This window comes from Eptesicus fuscus, chromosome 10, assembly GCF_027574615.1.
Source record: "Eptesicus fuscus isolate TK198812 chromosome 10, DD_ASM_mEF_20220401, whole genome shotgun sequence".
Classification (NCBI taxonomy): Eukaryota; Metazoa; Chordata; class Mammalia; order Chiroptera; family Vespertilionidae; genus Eptesicus; species Eptesicus fuscus.
Window position 1 is genome coordinate 93,936,214 of NC_072482.1, and position 24,125 is coordinate 93,960,338.

Sequence of the window (24,125 nt, forward strand, 5' to 3'; positions counted from 1 at the left end):
TCAGGGATGCACTCTTGGGCAGCTAAGTTGAGAAGCTGATAGTTACAGCTCCTGCCTCTGTCTGGCTGGAAGGCGAGCTTGCTACTGTAATTTTTGCTCCTACTCTTCTCACCATCTTCACTTTCCCATTAGCGATCTATGATTAACATGCACCAGTCCTTTCCTCCCCGGAGGGCCCGGGACTTGCCTCGTGTAGCTAAGGTTCCTCAGAACAGGGCGAAGCGGGGAGAAGGTGCTAATGCTCTGTTAGCTGGCTGGCTCTTTGCATATTAGTGCATCATCTGGCTTCACTGAAAACCGGCAGCTATGTGGTCAGAGGGCTCACGGTCATTTTCACAAAATGCGAGGTGACAGTTGTACTGCCTGCTCGGGACAGGGGAGCCTGCGGGGTGCAGGTGGAAAGTCAGTGGGCTGGGCATATGGAACCCCGGCTTCCAGTCCCAGCTCTGCCCTTTGCCTTGGGGAAATATCGAATTTCACTGGTGATCCATTTCCACATTGGAAACATGAAGCTAGGATGTTGTGAGGCTCAAGTGCTTTATGGAGATAACACTAGAAATGCTTCCAGCCCCAGCCGGTTTGGCTCAGTGGATGGAGCGTTGGCCTTTGGACTGAAGGGTCCCGGGTTCAATCCTGGTCAAGGGCACATGCCCAGGTTGCGGGCTCGATCCCCAGAAGGGGGTGTGCAGGAGGCAGCCGATCAGTGGTACTCATCATTGATGTTTCTAAACTCTCTCTCCCTCTCCCTTCCTCTCTGAAATCGATAAAAATATTAAAAAAAAAAAAAAGACAGGTACTAAAATGTTCATAGCAGCACAATTTGTCATACTCCTGAACTAAAACTCAGCAGGAGAATGGGTGAAGGTGGCTTGCTCCATAATGGAATATTACACAGCAATAAAAGTAAATAACTTGAAACAGCACACAATGAAGTTGAGCCTCACAGACATCATATGAGCAAAAGAAGCCAGACCCAGGGCGTACCTACACTTCGATTCCACTTAAATAAAAACGTATAGAGCAGGCAACGTGTCTCCACTGTTAGAAGTCAGGGGAGGGTTACCCTGAGGGGACAGGGGGTGGCAGGGAGCAGGAGAGGGTCTTCTGGGGGCTGGTAATGTTTTGCTTCTTAATCCGGTGCCGGTTACACGGGAATATCTAATTGTGAGCATTTGTCAAGTTGTCCGCGTGATGTGTGCACTTTTCAGTACGTTCATTACGCTTCAGTAGGAAGCTGGAAAGAAAACCAGCTCCTGTGTCTCACTGATGACATCGGGCCCTTGCCCTCTCCCGAGCAAGGGGTGGAATCCGACTTCCGCAAACCAGGGGCCCAGGAGCTGCGTGGAGAGCCAGTTCCACCAAGGGAGGAGGAGCAGAGGGCTGAACCATGGGGGTTCTGGTAGGAACTAGATGTGGGTAATGGGTGCGGGGTGGGCAATTGGCTATGTCATGTCACAAACGGTCGAGGGTTAGCCAAAGGAGCGGGACAGTAAATACGTTCCCCTGGAGCAGTGGTCGGCAAACCCATCAGTCCACAGAGCCAAACATCAACAGTACAACGATTGAAATGTCTTTTGAGAGCCACATTTTCTAAACTTAAACTTCTTCTAACGCCACTTCTTCACAATAGACTCGCCCAGGCCGTGGTATGTTGTGGAAGAGCCACACTCAAGGGGCCAAAGAGCCGCATGTGGCTCTCGAGCCGCAGTTTGCCGACCACGGGACTAGAGCTCAGTTCTCAAAGAGTTTGTGTTTGGCCATTTGCTGGCCCACACGTTGTTTCTCGTGTGATTACCTCGTAAAATACATGAGCAGCGAAGGTGGGCTTGCTTGTTCTTGGCCAGAGAAGTGATGCCCCGGGTGTCCTCACCCAAGAGGCTTCTGGAAGCAACACTTTGTCCCCTGGGTGAATTCATCGGCCCGGGGGCTGGCCCGCGGTCTCGCTGGCCTATGTTAGACCTATATTCCAGGAAAAGTTGTTTTCAGTGACGGCTTCACTGTATTCCGTTGGCCGATGCAGACCCATGAGAACACGGGTCCCGGTGGCACAGCATCAGGGCAGGGCAGCTCGTGAGACGGGTTCTTAATGCTGGCCGTGCATCAGACTCACCTTGGGAGCTTTTAAAAACACAAATGCCCAGGCCCTGCCCTGGAGGATTATGATTTCATTAGCCTGGCTGGGTCTTAGCCAGGATGGAGAACCCAGGAGGGGTGAGGAATGTTTAGAGCATCAGGCGGAGGGAGCCCGGGGCACCCACTCCTCCACGGACAGGAATATGGGAAGGCATTAGCCAAGGCGCCCTGTCCCCCACACAGCTCAGTGGCCACTGTCAGGACCGCCGTGGCCGATTCTCCCGTTTCCACGCTTCCCGGCTGCCCAGCCTCCCGTTTTGGATGAACACACCTGGTCAGGGTACAGTGAGGTTTAAGGTCAGAGAACCACGTTCCTGATGAAGGCAGCCTGCGTGTTTCCACCCTGACCCACCGTGCTGGTGGACTGTTCATGTTTCCGCCGGCGAACTTTCCTCCTGGTCCTCAAGTTATTGGAGACAACCCACGGTGGCTGGCGTCCTGGCATCGCTCTGTGGCCTCAGTTTCTTTTTTGGTGGGAAGAGTGATAAGTATCCCTGACTCTGAGACTGTGATTTTAGAACAGCTTCTCTCTCTCCAGGATGTCAAAGGTAGACAAAGAATTTCCTGAAACTTGAATACTCGGAGCTTAGAGCTAGCCACACCCTGGCCTGCCGAGGGAGGCTGGTGCTGTGGTTCTCTATTTGCAGCAAGATACAGGCCCCGGGCGGGCCAGGGTCCGAGGGCCTGAGCAAACAGGTGTAGGAGGGGCCAGCACAGTCAGCTCCCCAAGACATAGCCATCCCTGTCTTTGCGCTATCCCGGCCCAACTCCCCAGGAAGCACCCCTCCCCCGTCCCCCTGACCGCTCTCTTCTCCCTCGAGGATCTTCCCCCACAATTGTCCCCACTTGTCCACATGTCTCAATCTGACTCCTCCCCTTCGTGTGCACCTCTGCCCGAAGTTTCCTCAGCCCGGCCCCCGGGAGCCACCACACTACCTTCTTCAACGTGTGGGTCTGGCCCCCACCCTGCTGCCCTGTAAGTGGGGTAGAGGTGAGCCCTGCATGTTGGCTCCACACTGTTTGTTTCTCCACTTATTTCATAGACGTCGCCTCACTCCCTCCCACCGGTGACTCACTCCAATTCTTACACACCCGTTGCTTTAACTGCAGCCTCAGTATGCATATGTTTAGCCACTTCGAGTTTGCGTACCTCTGAACAGCACCCGACATCAGCTGCCATCGCTGCGACCATGCCTGTGCCCACCACGGGGCCCACCCTGCGGCTGCCCTTGGGAGCTCTGCCACCCAGTCTTCTCACCTTGCTGCTGAGTGACTGGACACGGAAGCCCGCTCCCCCACCCCCTCTCCTGTGGGCATTCCCCTGCCCGCTCCCCCTTCTGAGTGGCGGCCCTGACCACCCCGTCAGGAGGGTCTCCTGCTGAGAGGGACCGCCCCCTCTAGGCAACCTGTCCACGTGCCACCCGCTGTTGTGCCGCCCTGGTGTCCTGTGCCCTTCTTATCCAGCTTGGAACCCTGGGCTCACCACCAGGTCTGGAGCTGCTCTTGCCCACGTCACTGGTGGCCTCTACCCATCAAGCCCAGGGACCCCTTTCAGACCCTCGCACTGTGCGGTCCCGAGGAGCTGGCCGGAGCGGGGCCTGCCTCGGTACTGCGGGGCCGGCGACGCCCGTCTCTCATGTTCTCCTTCCGCCTTGACCTCTACACGCTTGCAAAGCTTCTTAAGTAGAGTCTCTTCCTGTTTGGGCTTGTGGACCCCGCACTTTCCTGAAGCCATTGCCCTGTGATTAACAGCATCAAATATCCCCAGCAACAGTAGTGGGAACACCGTTGCTTGTGGCCTCAAACCACCTGTCAGATGGGTTACGCGTATGACAGATAGCTCCCTCCTCCTTGTGGTACTGGTGTGTGACTTGAGAAAGGTTTGTATCATACGAACCAGACGCTAGCAGCTCCTGTTAGCTGTCCGGCAACCTTCCAGGTCAAAGGGAGATGGTGACCAGAGCCTCCCCCACCCTCCCCGAGGCCGGAGGTGGAGCTGCATCTATGTCACCCTAGGAACCCACAGTTAGGGCATCAGGGCCTGCTCCGGGTCATTCCATGACTTCTGAGAATTCCTGTACTTCGTCTTGGCCTTGGGACAGTGTCTTAAAGCCAGGTCGGATTCTGGGACATTTGGGGACATTTCTCAATAAGCTATATGGACCAGAACACAGAATACTCAGGTGAGATTCAAAATTTACATTCAAGCCCACACTGCTTCTTACCTATTAAATGGGGATAAAGGCCACTGATAGCTCACCAAGTTGTTACGGTGATTCACTGGCTCAGACCTTAGTTTTCAGGTGCTCGGTAATTGGTTATTCTCACCGGATAGCATGACCCTGAGCAGAGAGCTGAGGAGGCCTCTTGAGAATGGAGTATGGGCCAGACGGGGGGGGAAGCTGCCAAAATGTGAATCCCTTCTCGGGGCTGATCCGGACCGCATATGAAATGTGTTCCATTCTGACCTTCAAGAGGAAGCTTGCCAGACAGACAGAAGCAAGTTTGGGGAGGGGAAGCCTGGAGGGGAGGGGAGGGACCTCCTGGGAGGCATGGTTGACGGATCAAACTTCCTTGGAGGCCCAGACTATGTTGGGTCCCTTTCCCTTCTTCCTGTACATGGTCACAGCACCTTTCCATTTCCCTCTCGATCACAGTTAATGCTGGACGAAAAAATAAACGAGGAAAAGTGTGATCTAAGTGACGCTGGACAGCAGCTCAGGAGAGCGGCAGCTAGGAGCCTTACTGGAGGCTGTTTGGTCCTCAAAGATGTCAACTCTTTTTAGAACCCAGAGTTACATGGAAACAGCGAGGGTCTGTGGGGAGTCTCAGGAGCTGCCCAGCCGCTGGCGCGGTCCCCGAGCAGGCGTTTCTGCACCAGATAGAGCTGCTTCAGGGGGGCGGGGAACCGGCTGCCTCTGCGTTGGGGTGCGTCCCCTCAGCCTAACATGGTTTTTTATTTCGTTTCTAACGTTTGAGAATCATAAGGTGCCGCATGAAAAGTCCTATTTGAAGCCAGCCTCTTTCAAAGTGCTGAGTGACAGCCGCCCCTGTAGACGATGCTCACTCTCTGGTTCACGGTACCCACCTGCCCCGCATCTCGTTCCCTGACTGTCCCCACACGGCTGCTTATGTTCCCCAGTCTTGTGGCCTTTTCTCTCCAGGTGTCTATGAGAAGACCCTGAGAAATAATCTTTCGTTATGGCTCCCGTACGAGTCGAAGTTTGTGATTCAGAGTGCTGATGGAATTTCTTGTCATAATAATGTACTCCATGTTCAGGCGGCTGCTATGCCCCTTCCCTCCGACTCCCAGCCCTCCCCACCTCCCCTTCCCCCTGCGGTCAGCCCCAACATCGTGCCTTCTCCCTTCCCTGGTCCTCTCCGCCCAGGCCCCGGAGAGCTAGGTGCCCTTCGTTGGTGCCCCTGGAGCCACCTGGGCTGGTGGTACCTCGCTTTGCCCGTGAGTTTGCTGAGGGCGGGCAGGAACTGTATCTTAGTCCTGTTGGTCTCTTCCCACATTAGGAAGGCAGCTTGAGACTTTTATTTTCCTCATTGGGTTTGACTTTAAACCCACAGGACCATGGAGACAGGGGACATTTTGACCGATGCTGCAAGGGAAAACCTCAGAAATATCCAGACTGTGGCTCTCGACTGTTCTAGGTTACAAATGTAGACCTGTGAGCCAAGATCCCAAACCAAGAAAGTGCTCTTGGTCAGCTGATGTCTTCGCCGCAGCCACAGGGATGGTCCCTGACACTGACTGCTGCGCGTCCGCGGGCCCAGGTCAGCGACGCTGTCAGCGCTGGTCTGGGACGGAGACCTGCGCGCCGGGCGGCCGTCCTCCAAAGGTTTGCAGAGGCGCCAGCACAGCTGGGAAAGCTCTCCTCCTTCACTCGGTCGGCAGAGGGTTGCCTTCATCTCCTCGCGGTCACAAGCCGCTTTGGGAACATAGAAAGTTGTGGATTCTCACCCCAGAGACATGCAGACACCACAGGGTCTTTCAGATCCCATTCGCGTGCCCCGTGCAGATGTCCTGGAAGCAGGGGTGTGGATGAATTATGGTGTGGCCCCTCCGCTAAGGACAAGTCATTCACTCATTCACGCCTTCACTCGTTCATGGGTTCCTTCCCGCGTGAGCCCTGGCCCCGCCTCTGGGCTCTAGAGGCGCGGAGGAGGGAGACCCACCCCAAGCCCCACCCCCAACCTCCCCGGCCCCGCCCCCGTCGCGCCTGCCGCGCCCCTGGCCCCGCCCCTTCGTGCCGGGCCCCGCCCCTTTCGCGCCTGCCGCGCCCCTGGCCCCGCCTCAGCCCCCGCTTCGGCCGCTCTCACCGCCGCTCCGGCCGCTTCCGCGCACGTGACCCGCCGCGCGTCGCGCTCTGACGAGTCCGAGGAGCCGCCGCTCCGGCCGCAGTCGATCGGCTGCGCCTGTGGCTGCCGCGGCTGCTGAGCGGCGCGGGGCGGGCGCGGACCCCGGGCGCCGGCCGCGATGGAACCGTGAGTGCGGGCCCCGGAGGACCGAGGAGGGCGGCGGGGGCTGGGTGTCCGGCGCCCGGGCCCGGAGTTGGGGTTCCAGCGTCCCGCTCCCGGGAGCCCTGCCGCGGGGCCCTCCGCCCACGCCGAGCGCGGGGACGCGGGAAGGGGCGCTGCCGGGCTTCGTGGGGGGCTCGGCGAGGGGCTCCAGCGCCGGGCTGGGTGAGCCGCGGAGACGGGGCGCGGGGTCCGGAGCGGCCTCGGCGAGCGCGCCCGGGAGGCCCTGGGATGCCCCGGCCCTGCTCGCCCAGGGCACCCGGGGGCCCGACCTTCCCGGGGAGCCGGGTGGGTGCCCGGGCAGTGGCCGGCTCCCGGGGCCCCTCGCCCCGTCCTCGGCCGCCGGGACCCAGCCTCCCCGGAGCGGCGCGGCCCGGCCCGCGTCGGCGGCCCCGCGGGGAAGCGAGGTGCTCTCGAGCGGGTGGGTGATGCCGGCGCGTTGGGAGCCTGCCAGCTTCTGGGGTCGGGATGCCGGCCTGCGAGCTCACAGCCTGTGGGCTCCGGGCCCATCGCCCCTGAAGTTAGGGACTTTGATTGGGGAAGACCTGTCCGGCCCAGGGACGCCGCCCTAAAGCCGCTTCTGACGCAGCTGTCACCGGGAGTCCTCGGGGCACCCAGCAAAGGGAGAGCTTACAACCAGCCGGCCCCTGAGCTGCAGGAAGTCCGGGAGAAGGGGGCGGTTCCCGCCATCCAGGGCAGCCCTCACACAGGACCGTGCTGCTCAGCGTGCTTGGGGCGTTGGGACCCCTGGGACCCCTGCTGACCTCTGACCGCGGACACAGGCAGTAAGATCCAGGCACCTGCCCAGATGCCAACAGCTGCGATGGGAGGAAAGTCTGACCTTAGCACAGCGTGGGAGCCAGCCTGGCATCCGGCCTCCCTGCTCTGTAGACCCAGGTGGAGGGGGTCAGCATTACTGCCTCTGGGCCCTCGGGGGCACCGTTCGTTTGTGGGGCCTGTGACTGGCACCCCGTGAAATGCTGGGGGGAGGGTGCCTTCTGGTGTTGTGCAAGGTTGTGACCCTGTGGCAGAGTGACGGCTGCACGCCGTCCGAGGTTCCGTCACCTGCGAATCTCCCTCCTTGGGTCCGCACAGCAGCCCGGGTGGTGTGTGCTGGTGGTTAACCTTTTCATAGGACATGGAGAGGCAGAGGGTTTGACGCGTGTGGGCCTTAGCCAAGACCCAGTCCAGGGCTCCTGCTGGATCCGGAGCTGCCTGCTACCCGACTTGGTGGCAGTGCGTCCCGCTGTGGAGCGTGGAGCCATGTGCAGGCTCCGCTGAGCAAGGGGCTGGGAGGTGGGTGTGTTCCCTGGCAGTCAGCTAGCCACCACCGTCCAGTCCAGCATTCAGGATGGCACGGACCTGGGCATCAGAGAAAGTGTTTGCCAGCGAATAAAAATCCTAGGAGAAAACAAGCCTGGACATCCGAGGGGGTACCGGACTCACTGCCTGGTGGAGTCACAGTGCTCTTGTGGGCAGAGGTGACTGAGAGCCCCGTTCTGGGAAGGGTGACGAGCTACAGGAACAGGGAAAGAAGCTGGAGAAAGAATGGGGTGGGGGAGAATGGAGGGGAGCCGAGCGGGTCTGTGGCCCCAGGACCTCCCTGCTCACATGCAGCCCAGCCTACTCTTTTCAAAAGGACAGAGAGCGCGCCATCCAAACCAGCCAGAATGACAAGTTCCCAGCCCTTAGAGATGGACGTTCCCGTTCCCGCAAACTCCATTCCTTATGCGATCGTGCGAGGGAAGCGTGAGGCGGGAGGAGGGACGGAGGGCGCGTCCCACAGTTACTGGCTGCCGGACCTTCCTGTTGGGCTGCTGACTACAGGTAGTGGGTATGTCTCAGGTTCCCTTTGTTGCTTTGCTCTTACTGTAGCATTTCTCTGCAAACTTCAATAAGGTTTGCGTTTCCTGTGGGTCTTGCTTGGTATTTACAACCCATTTTTAAAGAGTGTACTCTACATGCCTCTTTCATCCGGGGCATTTAAGTGTGAAGTGTATGAATTAGACTCCCTTCTGCCAGCCGCGAAGGGGTGGGTGGCGCCGCGGGGCCCCGCTGTGGTTTCTGCCCCAGGCTTCCTCTGCTGCCCGGTGCGGTGCGCGGGGAACACCGGGCCTGGGTCAGTATCCTGGTCCCGCAACCGGAGTTCTTCAGGATTGTGTCTCTTAGAATAGGTTTGTTTTTTCTGAACCACAATGATCTCTGGAACTAATAAGAGAGAACAGCATTCCCTCCGTACCAGGTACTGTGGTAAACACGTGGACATCGCTTCACGCAGCCCTCCCAGCCGCCCTCCCTGAGGACATTTTTCTTATCGCCATTTGACAGATGAGGGAACTGAGGTTCAGAGAAGTCCCTGAGTCTCTCACGTTCACAGCTAGTCAGGGGCAGAGCTGAGACTGAAGCCGGGTGGTCAGCTCCGGAGCCCGCCCCTGACACATGACACTCTGTTGCTGCTCAGTTAACAGTGGCGATGACTGAGCAAGGGCTTTCAGGTAGTAACTCGTGTATCTGCCACAGCGACCCTAGGTGACGGGTCCCTTAGCTTCCTCGCTCTCACAACTTGGGAACCAGAGAATGAAGGGATTCTCATTGCCCGGGTTACGCTGGCCAATGGTGAAGGCCTCCAGCCCAGGCAGTTGGCCTCCAGATCCCAGTTCTTAACCACTGGGCCGCACCGCCCGTGACCCTGCGTTGACCAATGTGTGGCCTGCTTCCTCGATCTGTTTGCCCTGGCAAGGGTATCGGTGGCCTACCCAGCATGCTCCCGGGCGAGAGACGCTGGGTTTGCAGCCTAGGAGGCATACACGTGAATTCATGGCTTGCTCATGCAAATACATTTTGAGGTTGTTGGGCCGTGGCTACTTGCATATGGCTTTTCTGAGTAGCTAAAGGTAAATTATTTGTAACATATTCAAGTTGGTTGATTGAAATTTCAGAGTTCTTGTTCTCTTCCTCCCCTCAGAGTTTCTTCCCAAAACCCAATAAATGGCAGGTTTGAAAGGAAAGGCTGCGGTGAGGAGGCCAAGGAGTGAGTGAGAGGGAGTTGTGGGCCACCTTTCTGCTCCTGACCGTGTGGGTTCAAATCCCACCTCCACCGCCTGCTGACGGGATCTCGGCAGGCGGTCCCTCCCGAGCCTCTGTGTCCCTGTCTGTGAAAAGGGGCTGACCACACCTGCTTCCCGGGGGAGCCTGCCTGGGGCCCAGGAGGTGCTTAGGGAATGCCAGCTGCCCTGCCCTGTCCTTCGTTGGTTGGGTTCTGAGCTAGAGGTGCCATATTTCCTCAGTGGTCGTCAGGGATATTGGTGGGATGAAAAAAAGAAAAGGCTGGGGGAGGGGGAAAGCACAGCTTCTACCACTGCCAACTGGCATGGTGGCCTCTCTGCTCCCTACACTGTCCTGAGCACTTACTCCATTTGTGCCTCCCAATAGCCCTCGCGGTATTGTTTGTCTCTGATCTATAGGTCAGGACACTGAGGCACCCAGAAGAAATTACTTTTATACAGATTTCAAGAAGAAATAGAACCTCAAGTAAACGGGAGGGGACTGAGAATGAAAGCCCCTTTCCACTGCCTAGATTCTAATTTTTAACTCTTAAGTGGGAACTCCCTGGACGGGATAAAATGAGTAACTAGGAAACCCTCGGCCTCCCGGCCCCGCTGCGTGCTGGTGTCCCCTGGTGTCGGAGAAGGCGGGCTGTGTGTGCTGGTGTGCCCTCCTCTCCCCAGAGCCCAGGGAAACCTGGAGGTGTTTCCTCGCGTCCTCTGCTCGCCCAGGTTCTCTCCGTTTGTGGTCATTCTGCTGCAGGCCCTTCAGGAGTCCGCACCGCCCACTCCTCCTAGTGCTGCTTGGTGAACTCTTACGGGCCCGCGTGGGAGGGAGGAGTGCTTCGAGGGAAACTAGTGTTGGCTCTTCGCTCTGGAGCACCCAGCCATCCTCATGGGCCCCGCCGTCCAGCTGCAGGAGAGGGAGGAGGCGTGTGTAAGGGTGTGTGCCTGGAGGGCTGCTGGCTGGGGAAGGCACGTGCTTGGAGCTGCAGTGGCCGGATCACGGGCATAGAGGGCAAAGGCCAGAGCCCCCAAAACATTAAAAGATAACATTGGGGTCCTAACTGGTTTGGCTCATTGGATAGAGCATTGGCCTGCAGACTCAAGGGTCCCAGGTTTTATTCCGGTCAAGGGCATGTACCTTGGTTGCGGGCACAACCCCAGTTGGAGGTGTGCAGGAGGCAGCTGATCGATGTTTCTGGCTCTCTATCCCTCTCCCTTCCTCTCTGTAAAAAAGTCAATAAAATATATATATTTTTAAAAAGACAACTTTGGGAGAAAAAAGTTAAATTTTGCAATTCAGTGGTCGATAATTGATCCTAGCAGGAAAAGTAATAGAATGCAGGAGACCAGAGTAAAGGCAGGCAGAGGGCATAGAAATGGAAGGGGTCAATAGTTGGTGAACGCCTGCCGTTCGTCAGGCTCAGCTTTGGGCCCCAAGCGGCCAGAGGGAGCTCCCCGTCGGAGAGGCGTGAAAGCTGTGGACAGTCATCACCAAGATGGAATCCAGCCACGGGGGGTGCCCCCTTCCTGCCGCCGAGGGGACAGTTGCTCTCCCCGTGGTTGGGAGGCAGGACCTCGGCTGGGCTGGGAAGGATGGGTGGGTGCGGGCTGGAGGGAGGGGTGGCGGGAGGAGGAAGGGCACTGCATGGTGACAGGTGGTTGGCACCTGCCTCACGTTCCAGAAGGGCAGCTCCAGGTGCCTTCAACCGGGGAGATGCGGGGGGGCCATGCCTGTGCGACTTAGTAGCGTGAGTTTCATTTCAGTTTTGTTTTATTGTCTGGGTGTGTGTATCAAGAGGAAGCATTTGGTGCTAATAGGATAAGTCATGAGAAGTGGCTTACACGACAGGGGTATCCAGGAATTGAGCTGGGCACTTCTGGGGTTGACTCGGTGGCTCCATCCCCTGGGGACCTGGGTGGTTTCCCCTCTGGGCTCTCCGCCCTCCCGTGTGCGGTGTGGCTGCAGCCGCTCGCTCGGGCAGCGCTCAGTACCCAGTCAGGTCCAGGAGGAGAGGAGGCTCCGTGCCCCCCAGCTCTGCACTGGGAGAGGAACCTTTCCTTGCAGCGCCTGGTCGATTTCCTGCAGGGTCTGAGCCCTGGTGGGGACGAAGGCTGAGGAGGCGGGAGGCTGGCTCTCAGCCTCTGTGATGGGAGGCTGGTCTCCCTGCCAGGGGACCCGGCGGTGGGGGGCGGTGGGGGGCGGGCAGAGAGTGGCCCTGGACAAACAGCAGGTGGTGCTTCGGTCCTGCCCCAAGAAAACCCCCTCCTCTCGTGGCCCCTGTTCCTTCTTTAGGATGCAGTGGCATGGTTGTGGAGAGCCTGTCCAAGGAACACACACCCGCAAACGTGTAACAGGCATGTCAGTTACACGAAGGGCTTGGCTGTCACTCCGAGTGACCGGGAAGTCCCTGGAGAGTTTTGAACGGAGAACGAACACCCCCGGCCCCTGCGTGGCTGGGGAGAGAGCAGAGTGGGGCTGAGGGTGGAGGCGAGGCCAGGCCGGGGGAGGGAGAGGGCTGGGCTCCCTGTGCTTCAGGCCTTCTTGATGCCCTGAGATGAAGAGTTGGAAATGACGGGTGAACCTGTCCGTGTCCGGAGTAGGCAGTGGCCTTGAGGCATCAGAGTCTAGCTTTTGGTGGCCTGCTTCAAAGCGTCCAGACGCGACGTGGGGAGCAGAACCATGGCCGGGGGCATCGTCACGTGGAATGTGCTGTGTGTCCCTGACCCAGGACACCCAGCCCTCCCAGAGTGAGGGTGCCAGGCCAGGGTTACTGCCCGCCGGCGGGGTGGCGGTGCCGGCGGCGTTTTCCCAAGCAGGGGCTTTTTTTGCTTTCTCTGTTTTTTTCTGAGTTGGGTGATGCTTGATTTTCTAATATTTCTAATTTTCTGAACCAGGAAACGTTCTAGTGAAATCACTTTAAGTGGAAGCTTTAAGGGAGGGAAGTGATGGACTGTGATTGAGCCCTGGGCGCTCTCAGGGAAACGGGAAACTCCGGGGGGCTGTTCGCTGCGGACCGGCCTGTGCTGCCGTCCGTCCTTCCCTGAGTCTCTGCCGCAGCCCTCCTCACCTGTGAACAGCTGCTGCCGTAGTCATCCCTGACGTGTTTTAACCCTTTGCACTCGCTTGCTTTTTTCTCGATTCCTTTATTCTACTCGGGATCTAATTTTTTAAATACCCCAGATTTTACAAAGCGCGGCAGTAGAATAAAAAACTGGAGTTTCTTTTCATACAAACTTATTTATTTGGATTTTTTTATATTTCAAATTATTGATACATTCAAAGAGTAATTTTAATCTCGACATCCGAGTGCAAAAGGTTAAAACCAAAATGGAAGCAGCACCGTTCCTGCTCAGCTTTTCTCTGCTGCCAAGGGCACTCTCTGTGCTGCCTCATCTGCTGGGAGCCTAGCCCCGGAGCCTCGGCCCCGTGGGGGGCAGTCACCTGAGAGCAGCAGAATGGGGTGCCATGCGTGGCCTTGTATAATTTTTTTAACAACTTTGGATTTACAGAGAGCCAGGACAGTGTGGAGTGTCTGTACAGCCTTCTCCCCACTCTCCTCCTGCTAGTGTCTCGGAACCACGGCTCTCACCAGGACCCCGAGCTCAGCGCTGGGCAGAGCTGTGAGCTCCTGCCGCAGCCCCGGCACCTCGTCCCTGTAGCTGTGAGGAAGGTTTCAGAGGGCGCGGCCCGGCAGCTGCCCGGACATCTCCCCTTTGCCGAGTGCAGGCGTGCTCAGCACCTGGGGGCAGACAGGGACAGAGGAGACCTGTTCTCCCCCACCCGCATCCCGCAGGCTCTCCGGGGCACTCACGGAGCTGGGTCCCTCAGCCTCTTCCAGGGATCGGCAGTTGCTGCCAAGGGCCAAGAACTGGGACATCTTGGGAAGTGCCCCGCTGTCTCTGCCTCAGTTTCCCCATATACAAATCCAAGGGGTTGGGCTTCCTACCTGAGGCACTTTCTGGCTCTAATATTTTAGGGCTTTCAGGTCTCATAGCCTCTGGGTCCAAACTCTAATGGGCTCAGGCCACTGAGGCCACTGGTTGTCTCTTCTCGGGCGCAGCAGGGTTGCGTGTGGCTCAGCCTTTGGACCCAAGTCCTAAGGGAAAAGATCGAGCACTGATTCCTTTGTTTCTTCACTGTGACTCTGGTCTGCACAGTCACTGGCCCAAAGGCCTGGCAGGTCCCGCTGGAGAGAGCTGACCTGGAGCGGCAAAGCCACGTCAGAGCCATGGTGGCTTGTGGGCCCCACCTTTGCCCTGGAACATGGTCGGCTGATTTCCTGCTGAGGAGCTGGAATCTTGGCCTTGTAGGGGGCGGGTGTGTGTACACAGAGCCACGTGAGCCACAAAAGCAAATAGCCTCATTCTCTGCTGTGGTTTAAGCCTGCCCCTCCCCCTCCGGAGGTGTGTGTTTGACCTGTCTGTGAGGCAGGAGAAGTTTCCTCAGCTGCTGAGACCAGGAAATGCTAGAGGAGCAAAAAGCAAAGCACCCCCTCCCCCAAATCCGCACCCCCACTCCGCTCCCATCTCTTTGGGTTTACGGGCCTCCTCTTCAGGTTCCAGGGGCGGATCAGCCACCTCTCCACATGGGGTCGAATTGGAACAGCCTTGCACGCTGCGTTTACGTGGTGTCTGGGACTGCACTGTTCGGAGACCGTGTGGCTTGCCAAACCTCACACGTGTCTTCTGGTCCTTCGCAGACTTGTCTTGTTTGCCCGCCTCTGATGGAAGGTTCTAAAAGAGCAGTGACACTCACCCCTCCACCATGGTCTCCTGACCAAGGGACAGAGGAGGGATGACGAGGAGGGCACCTGAGGGGTTAGTGTGAGGCTAGGTTTCCACGTTGGTGTTAAATCGCAGAAAACCAGACCCCGCAGCGAAGGTCAGGCGAGCTTCACCACCATGGGTGACGCCAGGGGGGGGTCTCAGACCGTGGGGACCTTGGGTAGGAAACAACGGGCTGGCGGGAAGACAGACAGGGAAGGCGATGCTGGTGACACCTGGCGTTGCCATCTGGGCTGGGTTGTGACAGCTGACAGTTACGGCTGCGTGTTTGCGTGAGTGACTTAGGGGCCTCCCCCACGTGGGCTGTACTCTGGCAGCTGGAGACGGGATGTGTGTAGAGGGGCCTGGCCACCCACGTGGAGTGGAGGGATGTGCGCTGAGTGGGCATGGGTGCTGCGGCACATTGTCCTGCCCTGAGGGGTGGGGCGCGGCCGGCGCTGTGCAGACCAGTGTGGCAGGGCCTCTTCTGGGCGGGCTTCACGCCGAGCACAGGTAACGGCACCGGCCCTGAGGCCATAGAGGCTGCTTTGTCAGGCGGGTCACCTGGGTTCAGAGTGGGTCCGGTTGTGCGGTGAGGGCTTGCAGGTGAGGAGGGCCTCCTGCGGTCCGAGCGGCTCCCTGCCTGCCCGCACCCACTGGCTTCTGCTCCGCAGGCTGGCGCCCATGCGGCTGTACACGCTCTCCAAGCGCCACTTCGTGCTCGTGTTCCTCGTCTTCTTCGTCTGTTTTGGCCTGACGGTCCTCATCGGGATCAGAGGTAGGTGCGGTTGTGATCATTTTATCCTGATCAGTTACCCTGGTCCCGCCCCGCACAGCAGCCAGGGCCTGAGTTCAGCGTGCAGCCCTGGGTGGCCTTGACCATGTACCTTTTGTTGGGAAGTCCAGCATTTCTGGAGAGGGTTGTGTGCCAAGATCCCGCCGGGGCGCTGGGCAATCCGGAGCTTGCTGGCTGGCGTGGGAGGCAGGGCGTGGTGCAGCGAGTGGTGGGGAGGGCGTGAGATGCTGGCAGCATGAGGCTGCTCTGATGATTCCCCGAGCTCTCGGCAGGAGGAGCCTGTACATGGCTTCGGCCTTGACTTCAGGGCCCCGGATGCCCTGCGGCCCCAGCATCTGTTTGAGGGAGGAGAGAAATGGGTTTCTGGGCCTCAGTTTTCCATCTCTGAGAAAGGGGGTTGGATGGGACCATTTCAGAGGCCATTTCGAAGCTAAAATCGACAGAAGACAGGTTTCTTAACCTAAACTGAGTCTTGGGTTGGTGAATGGACTGAGGAAGCTGGGCAGAGAGAGGGTGATTACTTCAGTGCCATTTGCCTGCTGCTGAAGATGATGATGGTGGCAATGGCAACTGTAGCCAATCTTGTTTTCCTCTTTTTGTTAATCCTCCCCCAGGACACTTTCCCATTGATTTTTAGGGAGAGTGGAAGGGAGAACGAGAGACAGACAGAAACACCGATGTCAGAGAGACATATCGATTGCTTGCCTCCCGCGTGACCCCAACCAGGGCCAGGAGCCCACAACCTGGGCATGTGCCCTTGACAGGAATCGAGCCCGGGACCCTTTAGTCCACAGGCTGACGCTCTATCCACTGAGCCAAACCGGCTAGGGCCTGTGGTTTTAATTTACAACTCTCTGATGATCAGTGACTTTGAGCATTTTTTCATGTCTCTTGGCCATCAGTATATCCGCTTTGGAGAGTGTCTTTTTAGGTCCTTTGCCCATGTTTTAATTGGACTTTTTGCCTTCCTGGTGCTGCGTTGTGTACGTTTGTTATATATTTTGGAAATTAACCCCTTATCAGATGTATCGTTGGCAGATATGTTCTCCAAAACAGGCGGTTCCCTTTTTCTGTTGATGGTGTCTTTGCTGTGCAGAAACTTTTTAGTTTGATGTGGTCCCATTTGTTTATTTTTTCCTTTGTTTTTCTTGCCCTGGCAGATGTATTGGTAAAAATATTGCTATGTGTGATGTCTGAGATTCTACTGTCTATGTTTTCTTCCTGGATTTTTATCGTTTCGCAACTTACATTTAAGTGTTGGATCCATTTTTGAGTCTGTTTTTATGTATGGTGTAAGCTGGTGGTCTGGTTTCATTTTTTTGCATGTGCCTGTCCAGTTTTTCCAACACCATTTATTGAAGAGACTTGGTCACTTCTTTTAAGGTCAAAGTCCTAAAAAATTACAGTGTAAGAATTTATGAAGGTTGCATATCTGTTATTTCAGGAAAAGCTTTGAGTATATATTAGCAAGTATGCTTTTTTATATTCTCTACTGAATAATATTTTTGGAAGACTGGATTAATTGGGTGAACTGACAAATGTCTTAATTTTTCGGCAGAAATCTTTATGCTTTATAACGTAGGTAGATGCCATCTGTGTCATGAGCGTTTTCTTGGGTCTGCGGTGCAGGGAGCCCTCATCGAGGGCAGGGAGAGGTCTCTGCAGGGACAGGAAACCCTGGGAGCTGTGTGCCTGTGTGATGGCCATTGGGGTCACCTGCACGGAGGTCACCAGTGCAGCGGAGTGGATGCTGTGTGTCTGTGTGTTTTACATACATGTGCAACCTCTGATGACAGACCAGGAAAATAAGATCACCATCATATAATGTATGTCTTTCTTGGCATTTGACACAAGTCAATAAATTAATTATCCATGTAGGCTATAACCTTTTTTTCTTCTGTTACACTTTAGGACCCAAAGCGATCCAGACTTCTGAAGCTAATTTTTCACTAAATAATAGCAAAAAGGTAAGACTGGGTCTGAGTGGCAGGCGATGGACCATAGCAGCATCCAGGTCACTAGCAATGGCCACCTGTCCTGCAGGTTGCTTCTCAGCCAACACGGCCAGCGGCTGGCCTCTGGGTCCTCATCTGATAGAATGACGTTTTCTGCTGTAGTAGATGCCTCAGTGCGAGACGGGCTGGTGGTGGTAGCACTTAGAGCGTAGCAGTTCATTTCCAGCGGCTGGTAACTCATCCTGGCCTCATGTCTGCAGGTTTCCTATTTGCCCAGAATGCCGTGATCTCCATGCTCGGTTTCCAGTTCTTTCTAATGATTGGCGTTCTTTGCATGAACTCAGTTTAAATGAACTATACTTTTTTCTTTTCTTTTTAAAATTTTTTTTATTCTTTGCCATCTTTAGAGAAAAACCAAAGTCCTTCCACTTTGGGGAATTTTGGTATTCTTTAATAAATACTAACTTGTGAGAGCCCAAGTAACTAAACGCTTTTATTTTTCTGTGTATCAAATGAAATCTTTTTTTTTTATTTTTTAAAAATATATATTTTATTGATTTTTTTACAGAGAGGAAGGGAGAGAGATAGAGAGTTAGAAACATCAATGAGAGAGAAACATCTATCAGCTGCCTCCTGCACACCTCCTACTGGGGATGTGCCTGCAACCAAGGTACATGCCCGGAATCGAACCTGGGACCTTTCAGTCCGCAGGCCGACGCTCTATCCACTGAGCCAAACTGGTTAGGGCTCAAATGAAATCTTTATCTGTAAACTGAACACACTTGTCTTGCATTCTCATAACACCATAACATCTGATTATCTGACCCCAAATATTAACTTGTCTGTTCTTCAAGCTCCCTGTTACGTGTCCACCCTTACAGTTTTCAAAAAGGCAAAAGGAGGAAATACCCTAAAACTTATACCTTTAGTTGTCCTCTTTCCTACAGCTGGCTTGGAAAGGGTCCCCAGTGTTGCCCATTTCTCCACATTTCCCTGTTTTCTCTAACTCTCAGCCTGAGCACCTGGCTTGAAGAGGTGCAGCCATGAGGTCCCTGATCAGAGTTTGGCCTTTTAAATTTTCTGTCTTAAGTTTCAGTCTTTTTTTGACACTGAAAATAGCAGCCGTCCCACAGGCTGACTTGCTTCTGAAGGACCATCTCGCTTCTGAAAGAGGATGGATTACCCTCCGAGAGAGCCCCTCACGTAGGTGGCTTTGGGCACGGCTCTGGTCACGGGGTTTGATGGAGACCTGCCAGAGCATTAAGTCACCACCAGCACACGCTCGCGCTCAGAGACGGTGCATTCAAACAGTGCTTTTCCCCGGAGCCGCTGCTGTAGACACCGGTATTGGGTTTTTCAGCAGACACCGCAGAAGTGTCGTTGCCAACAGGGTCCCCTCTAACTTTCCTCCCCCAGGGTGTTAAGACTCTTCTAAAGCTGAGAATAGCAGATGTCAGGCAGCGACATGTCTGGTGTATTGATATTAAATCAAGAGTCTTGTGAACAAATTTCTTTGGTACCCTTATTGTCTTATCGGACGTAGCATCACATGCACTTTAACTTTCCCCGAGAAGGCCTTTTCTTGGTATTGGTGTTGTGCCGAGGTTGCAGGTGGTGGGAACGCCTGCCCGGAGGTGTTCATGAGAGACAGATGTCATTTGTAGCAGAGTTGGGCCTTTCTTTTTCTGGAAGGCGGGATTTCACTCCTGTTGTCAGGGAAACGGCGCTGTTTCTGGCCCAGTACCAGTGCTCAGCCCTCATCGCTGGCTGTCCGTTTTGGATGTTAAGGTGAGGTATTTGGTAGCTGCAATGGAAAGGTCACATGGGTTACTTAACTTTTTTCTTTTTCCCTCAGTTGAAGCCAATTCTCATACGTTCAAATCCACTGTCCACATACAATCAGCAGCTGTGGCTGACATGTGTTGTTGAGTTGAATCAATCAAAAGGTATGAAGCCTGACATTTGGTCTGATTTTTCTGTGTACAAAGCACCATATTGTAAAAGTTGAAAGAGCTTTCAGATCTTTTAAAGTGTTTTCAAAGGTGGATTACGAGGATGGTCTTTATTCTTTATAATAGCAACAAATTGGAAGCCCCTTAAATGTCCTCGGTGTCCTCCACACTAAGTTACGATGCAGCCCCCCGAGGGCCAGTCACCCCCTGGGGAGGGCAGGTCACCCCCCGGGAGGGTCAGTCACCTCGCAGCAGCGCTGGTCAGCTTAGCTCGGTGGCTGCACAGTGTAGGAGCTGCTGCTGCGGCCTTTTCGGTGGGGTTCTGGGGAAAATGAAGTCCCAAATCCTAAGGCAGTGGGTCTGCCCCCCAGAGACACTTGGCAGTGTCTGGAGACGTTGTGACAGTTTGATGGTCACAGCTCGGGAGGAGGGGCGCTACTGGTGTGTGGTGGGTAGGGACCAGGGCTGCTGTGGAACACCCCACAGAGCACAGGCCAGCTCCTCACAGCAGAGAATCTTCGGCCGCACAGGCAGCGGTGCCGAGGCTGGAAGCCTGCCAGAGCATCTCCGGGCACAGGGCATTGGCGCCGTTCACCGAGACGGCACTAGTCGTGGGCCGTCTGGGCGAACCGAGGCGGGTCACCACGTGAGCTTGGTGTTCTGGGTTCACTCGAGGGGCTTTGGTTGAGAAGGAACTTGAAAAAATAAAACCTTGAAAAATGCACATTAGAAAAAATCAACTCCTTTTATTGTAACATTTTAAGATGATAAATTTGACATCGTTGTGTATTTGTATGTCTAGAAAATGGTCTGGGACGATGGGCACATACAGTTAACTTGTTCTCTAGGTGGGGGGATTATAGTGTTTAATGCCATCGTCAGAGTTTTTTGTTCTCTGATTCTTTTAAACAATGAGCATGTCATCAGGAAAATTACATAATCAGAAAATATAAATCTATTTTTATGTTCGTATAAAGTTAAATTAATAAACTATGTGGGATATAAAAAGTAATTCGTTAGCTGTGAACTGTTTGTCCTTTCATGAAATGAAGCTAACGGATCTGAACCAGGCTTTGGCATAGGCCCTGAGGAAGGGGTTGCACGTAGAGCTAATGGGAAGGCTTTACGTTGCTGGCGAGCCTGGGGTTTTCGAAGATGCTGAGGCCGAGGTGGGTGGAGACCCTCCTGGCTTGTCACAGAGCCAGGCAGGCATGTTTGTCCATGTGAGTGCCTGACGTCCCTGACACGGAACTTCTTTCTTTTGTAGAAATGTCTACGCAGAAAAGCTTTCTCATGACCGTTAAAGTGGATGGTGTAGCTCGAGATGGAACCACCATGTTCATTCATAACAAAGTTCACAATCGGACAAGGACCCTCACGTGTGCAGAGGTGAGTGCATTCCACGGTCCGTGGTTACTCATCAGGCCACACCAGTGGTCGGCAAACCACAGCTCGCGAGCCACATGCGGCTCTTTGGCTCCATAAAATACCACGGCCTGGTCGAGTCTATTTTGAAGAAGTGGTGTTAGAAGAAGTTTAAGTTTAAAAAATGTGGCTCTCAAAAGAAATTTCAATCCTTGTACTGTTGATATTTGGCTCAGTTGACTAATGAGTTTGCCGACCATCGGGCCACACCATCACAGACTTGCTTTCTTAAGTAAAAAAGCTCATACCAGTGATGGTATGGAAAAACCATCTACCTTTCTATACTGATTCCCTTATAAATGCTTATTAACATACACACACGCCTGTACACCCGTGCACAAACCCACTCGCATGCACACACATACCCTGAGGATGTGTGGCACCTGCTTTCACTGTGTGTCTCCCGTGCTGCCTGGTGGCGTGGGCGGCTGTGCTGGGCCGCCTGCCATGCTCTGGCTCGTTTCTGATCCTGGGCTCCAGGTTGCTCCCAGGCCTCTGGGGAAGAGCAGCCCGCTGGTGAGCGGCTACCCCGGGGGCAGTGTGTGGCTGTGGGATGGGAGCCCCGATGGCCCAAAGCGGGGCAGGAGCTCACTCTCGGTTTTGTCAGCACCGTGTTGTCAGAAGGGTCAGACCAGGTCCCTGCTGAGCGAGGAGGCGCCGTGAGGACTGCGTGGTGGCATGGAGAGCGTGGGCGCACCAAGGCGAGCACGTTTGAGTGTAGTTAGGAGAGCGGTTTTCCTGCTGGGCCTCACGCCAGGTGATCTCGGACGGCACCTCCTCCAGTCCTCCCGGGCCCCACGGGGCAGTTCTGTTACCAGAGCTCATTTTATCTAAGAAGAACCGAGGCTCAGAGAGGTCAAAGCACGGGCCAGAGCGACAGGTGCTGAGGAGAGGGGCCAGGATTTCATCCCGAAGACTGTGCCCTCATACGCCGCACACGCCTGGTGGGGAGCCCCGGGACACTCGGCCTGCTCGTCCTGGCCGGGAGGTTGCCGGGAGGGGCGGCTCCTGCTCAGTGGCGGTGATCACTCTCTGTTGATGCCTCCAGGAGATCCTGAGGTGGTCAGAACCACGGCCTGAGGGGCTGGGTCATGGGAGGCAATTGCAGAAGTGGGCCGAGGAGGAAAGTGAGGCCGAGGGGTCTGATGGGTGGTGTACTAGCCTCTGCACCATGTGTTTGTGGGAATGTCAGGGTTGTGTTACTCTGAGCTGTTTTATGCAGGTGCATATTATGAGTCATCCAAAGTAGAGTTTAAGGACTGTAATTCATTTTTGTTCCCAAACATACCCATTTGGGTCTTTCTTTCTAAGAACTGCTTTTGGCTGGCATCTGAATTTTTCTGGGCTTCTGGCGAGTTCCCTGGAGATGATCCATTCTGATCATCTGTTGTTGAAATGTGTCGCTTCCTGGGTCACTGGCTGGGAGAGTGAGTCTTGCTTGCTTTAAAGACACAGTTCTTCCCTGTGCGTCTGCAGAAGTGTGCGGAGATCATCGTCGCGCACCTCAGCTACCTGAATTACACTCAGTACAGAGTGACGGTGGGATTCGAAAACCTCAACCTGCCCCTCAAGGACGTGAACTTCACAGTAAGTGTGCCAGCCGACCGCAGAGGCTCCCGGCTCCCTGTCTCTCCCATTCTTCGGCTGAGTGGCTGAAATTTCACGGCACTAAAGTTATGTTGTTTTAGATTGTGAAAGACACGTACAGTTTTTAAAAGTTATATAGGAAAACCACAATTTTTTTAAAAGAATTTTTTATTTTTCACTGTACATAGTTAGTTATTACAGTACAAGGTGGGACAAAAGTAGACTTACCGATGTTCACATGGAAAATAATGCAATAATTAATAAATATTAATTATTAATAAGTGAAATCATCTGGCACGTGCCCTGACCGGGAATTGAATTGTGACTTCCTGGTTCATAGGTCGACGCTCAACCCCCAGAGCTACACCAGCTGGGCTCCTGGAGGCATTTTACTGGTTAATTTTTTTTAAAGTTTAATTTCTTCGTGCCTGCACAGGATTGACATTGTATTTGCTGATGTGTGGTCAGAGTAGGTGCTCAGCAACGTTGAACGGGGGACGTGGACCGAAGCCTGTAGGCTGTAATTAGGGAGACGTGACCAGGCCATGAAATCAGCCGTGTTCACGTGTCCATTCACGGAACGGCAGGCGAGCCAGGAAAGGACCCGTGGCTCTTCAGCTGTCAGAGTAAATGTCTGCAGCCTGAGTGTTTGCTGGGATTTTACTGTTTATTTCCTTTTCAGTTTCATTGCCTCGTGTCCAGTGTCTTGAATAGTATGTGTGTCTGTGTATACTTTTCAGTGTCAGGCAAGTGAGTTGAATCTAGTGTCGAAGACTCTGCTCTGAAGTGGGTTTTAAACTGCTCAGACGCTTTAATCCAGCGCATTGCATGTGGGGCTCTGGGGCCCAGTGCCGTGCTCCGGGCCTGCTGGTGAACTGGCCGTGGCCGAGGCTGGCCGGGCTGCCCCCTGCCCATGTCAGCGCGTGGTGCCTGCGTCCGGGCTCAGCTCCCTGCGCCCCTGGCGGGAGTGAGATGAACTGACGCTGACTCCACAGTACTTACTTGGTTTCAGATGCATATTTCTATGCTTCATTGAGTCTTTTTTAGAACATCCTACCTACTCACAGTTTACATCTTTTTAAAAATCTGTTCCTTTTCCTGGAAAGCCTGGCATTCTCTAATAAAGAGATTGACAGTGTTGATTTTTTTATATGAGATTTAAAAGCCAAATGCTCTTATTATGATTATAGACTAATTTATCTGCCAGGTTCATCATTAGTATAACACCAATGAAAACTATTTTCAGCTCTAGGTCATTAATATTTTCAAAGTTTGTGTCCTTTGATCTATACTAATAAAAGGGTAATATGCTAATTAGACCGGGAGACCTTCCAGGAGACCTTCCAGACATCCTTCCAGACAAAGCCATGGCGGTGGGGCCGAGGCAGAGGCGGTTAGGGGTGATCAGGTCGGCAGGGGAGGGCAGTTGGGGGTGAGCAGGCTGGAAGGGGGGGCAGTTGGGGGCGAGCAGGCCAGTAGGCAGAGTGGTTAGGGGCAATCAGGCAGGCAGGCAGGTGAGCGGTTAGGAGCCAGTAATCCCGGATTGTGGAGAGGGATGTCCCAGGTTGGAGAGGGTGCAGGCCGGGCTGAGGGACACGAATTTAGTGCACCAGGCCACTAGTATTAAAATAAAATGTAATGTGTTAAAATTTTAGAACATGTAAGAAAGTAGAAGGAAAGAGAAATTTTACCTAACAGTCTCATACCTAGAGAGAACTATTATTATTATTTTTAATCCTCACCTAAGGATATTTTTCCATTGATTTTTAGAGAGAGTGGAAGGAAGAGGGAAAGACAGAGAGAGAGAAACATTGATGTGAGAGAGACAGATCAATGGTTGCCTTCTGCACGCACCTCAACTGAGGCTGAGGACCAAACCTGAAACTGAGAGGTACGTGCCCTTGACCGGAATTGAACCTGCGACCCTTCAGTCCTC

At 54.5% G+C, this 24,125-nt stretch overlaps 1 protein-coding gene across 2 annotated transcripts in view; it reads left to right on the forward strand.

Moving 5' to 3' along the window:
- Nucleotides 1-3,376: 3,376 nt before the first annotated feature.
- Nucleotides 3,377-24,125, forward strand: part of TMEM181 (transmembrane protein 181) — a 31,375-nt gene continuing 10,626 nt past the window's right edge. The window contains exons 1-6 of one of the 2 annotated variants that reach the window (XM_054722653.1): nucleotides 3,377-3,402; nucleotides 15,149-15,252; nucleotides 17,182-17,237; nucleotides 19,081-19,171; nucleotides 20,445-20,566; nucleotides 22,079-22,189. In XM_054722653.1, the coding sequence (XP_054578628.1) occupies nucleotides 15,159-15,252; nucleotides 17,182-17,237; nucleotides 19,081-19,171; nucleotides 20,445-20,566; nucleotides 22,079-22,189 (474 nt within the window). In that variant the 5' untranslated portion in view covers nucleotides 3,377-3,402; nucleotides 15,149-15,158. Of the gene's footprint in view, nucleotides 3,403-6,489; nucleotides 6,628-15,148; nucleotides 15,253-17,181; nucleotides 17,238-19,080; nucleotides 19,172-20,444; nucleotides 20,567-22,078; nucleotides 22,190-24,125 lie in introns of those variants that run through there. The other variant, XM_054722652.1, reaches the window with a different exon arrangement.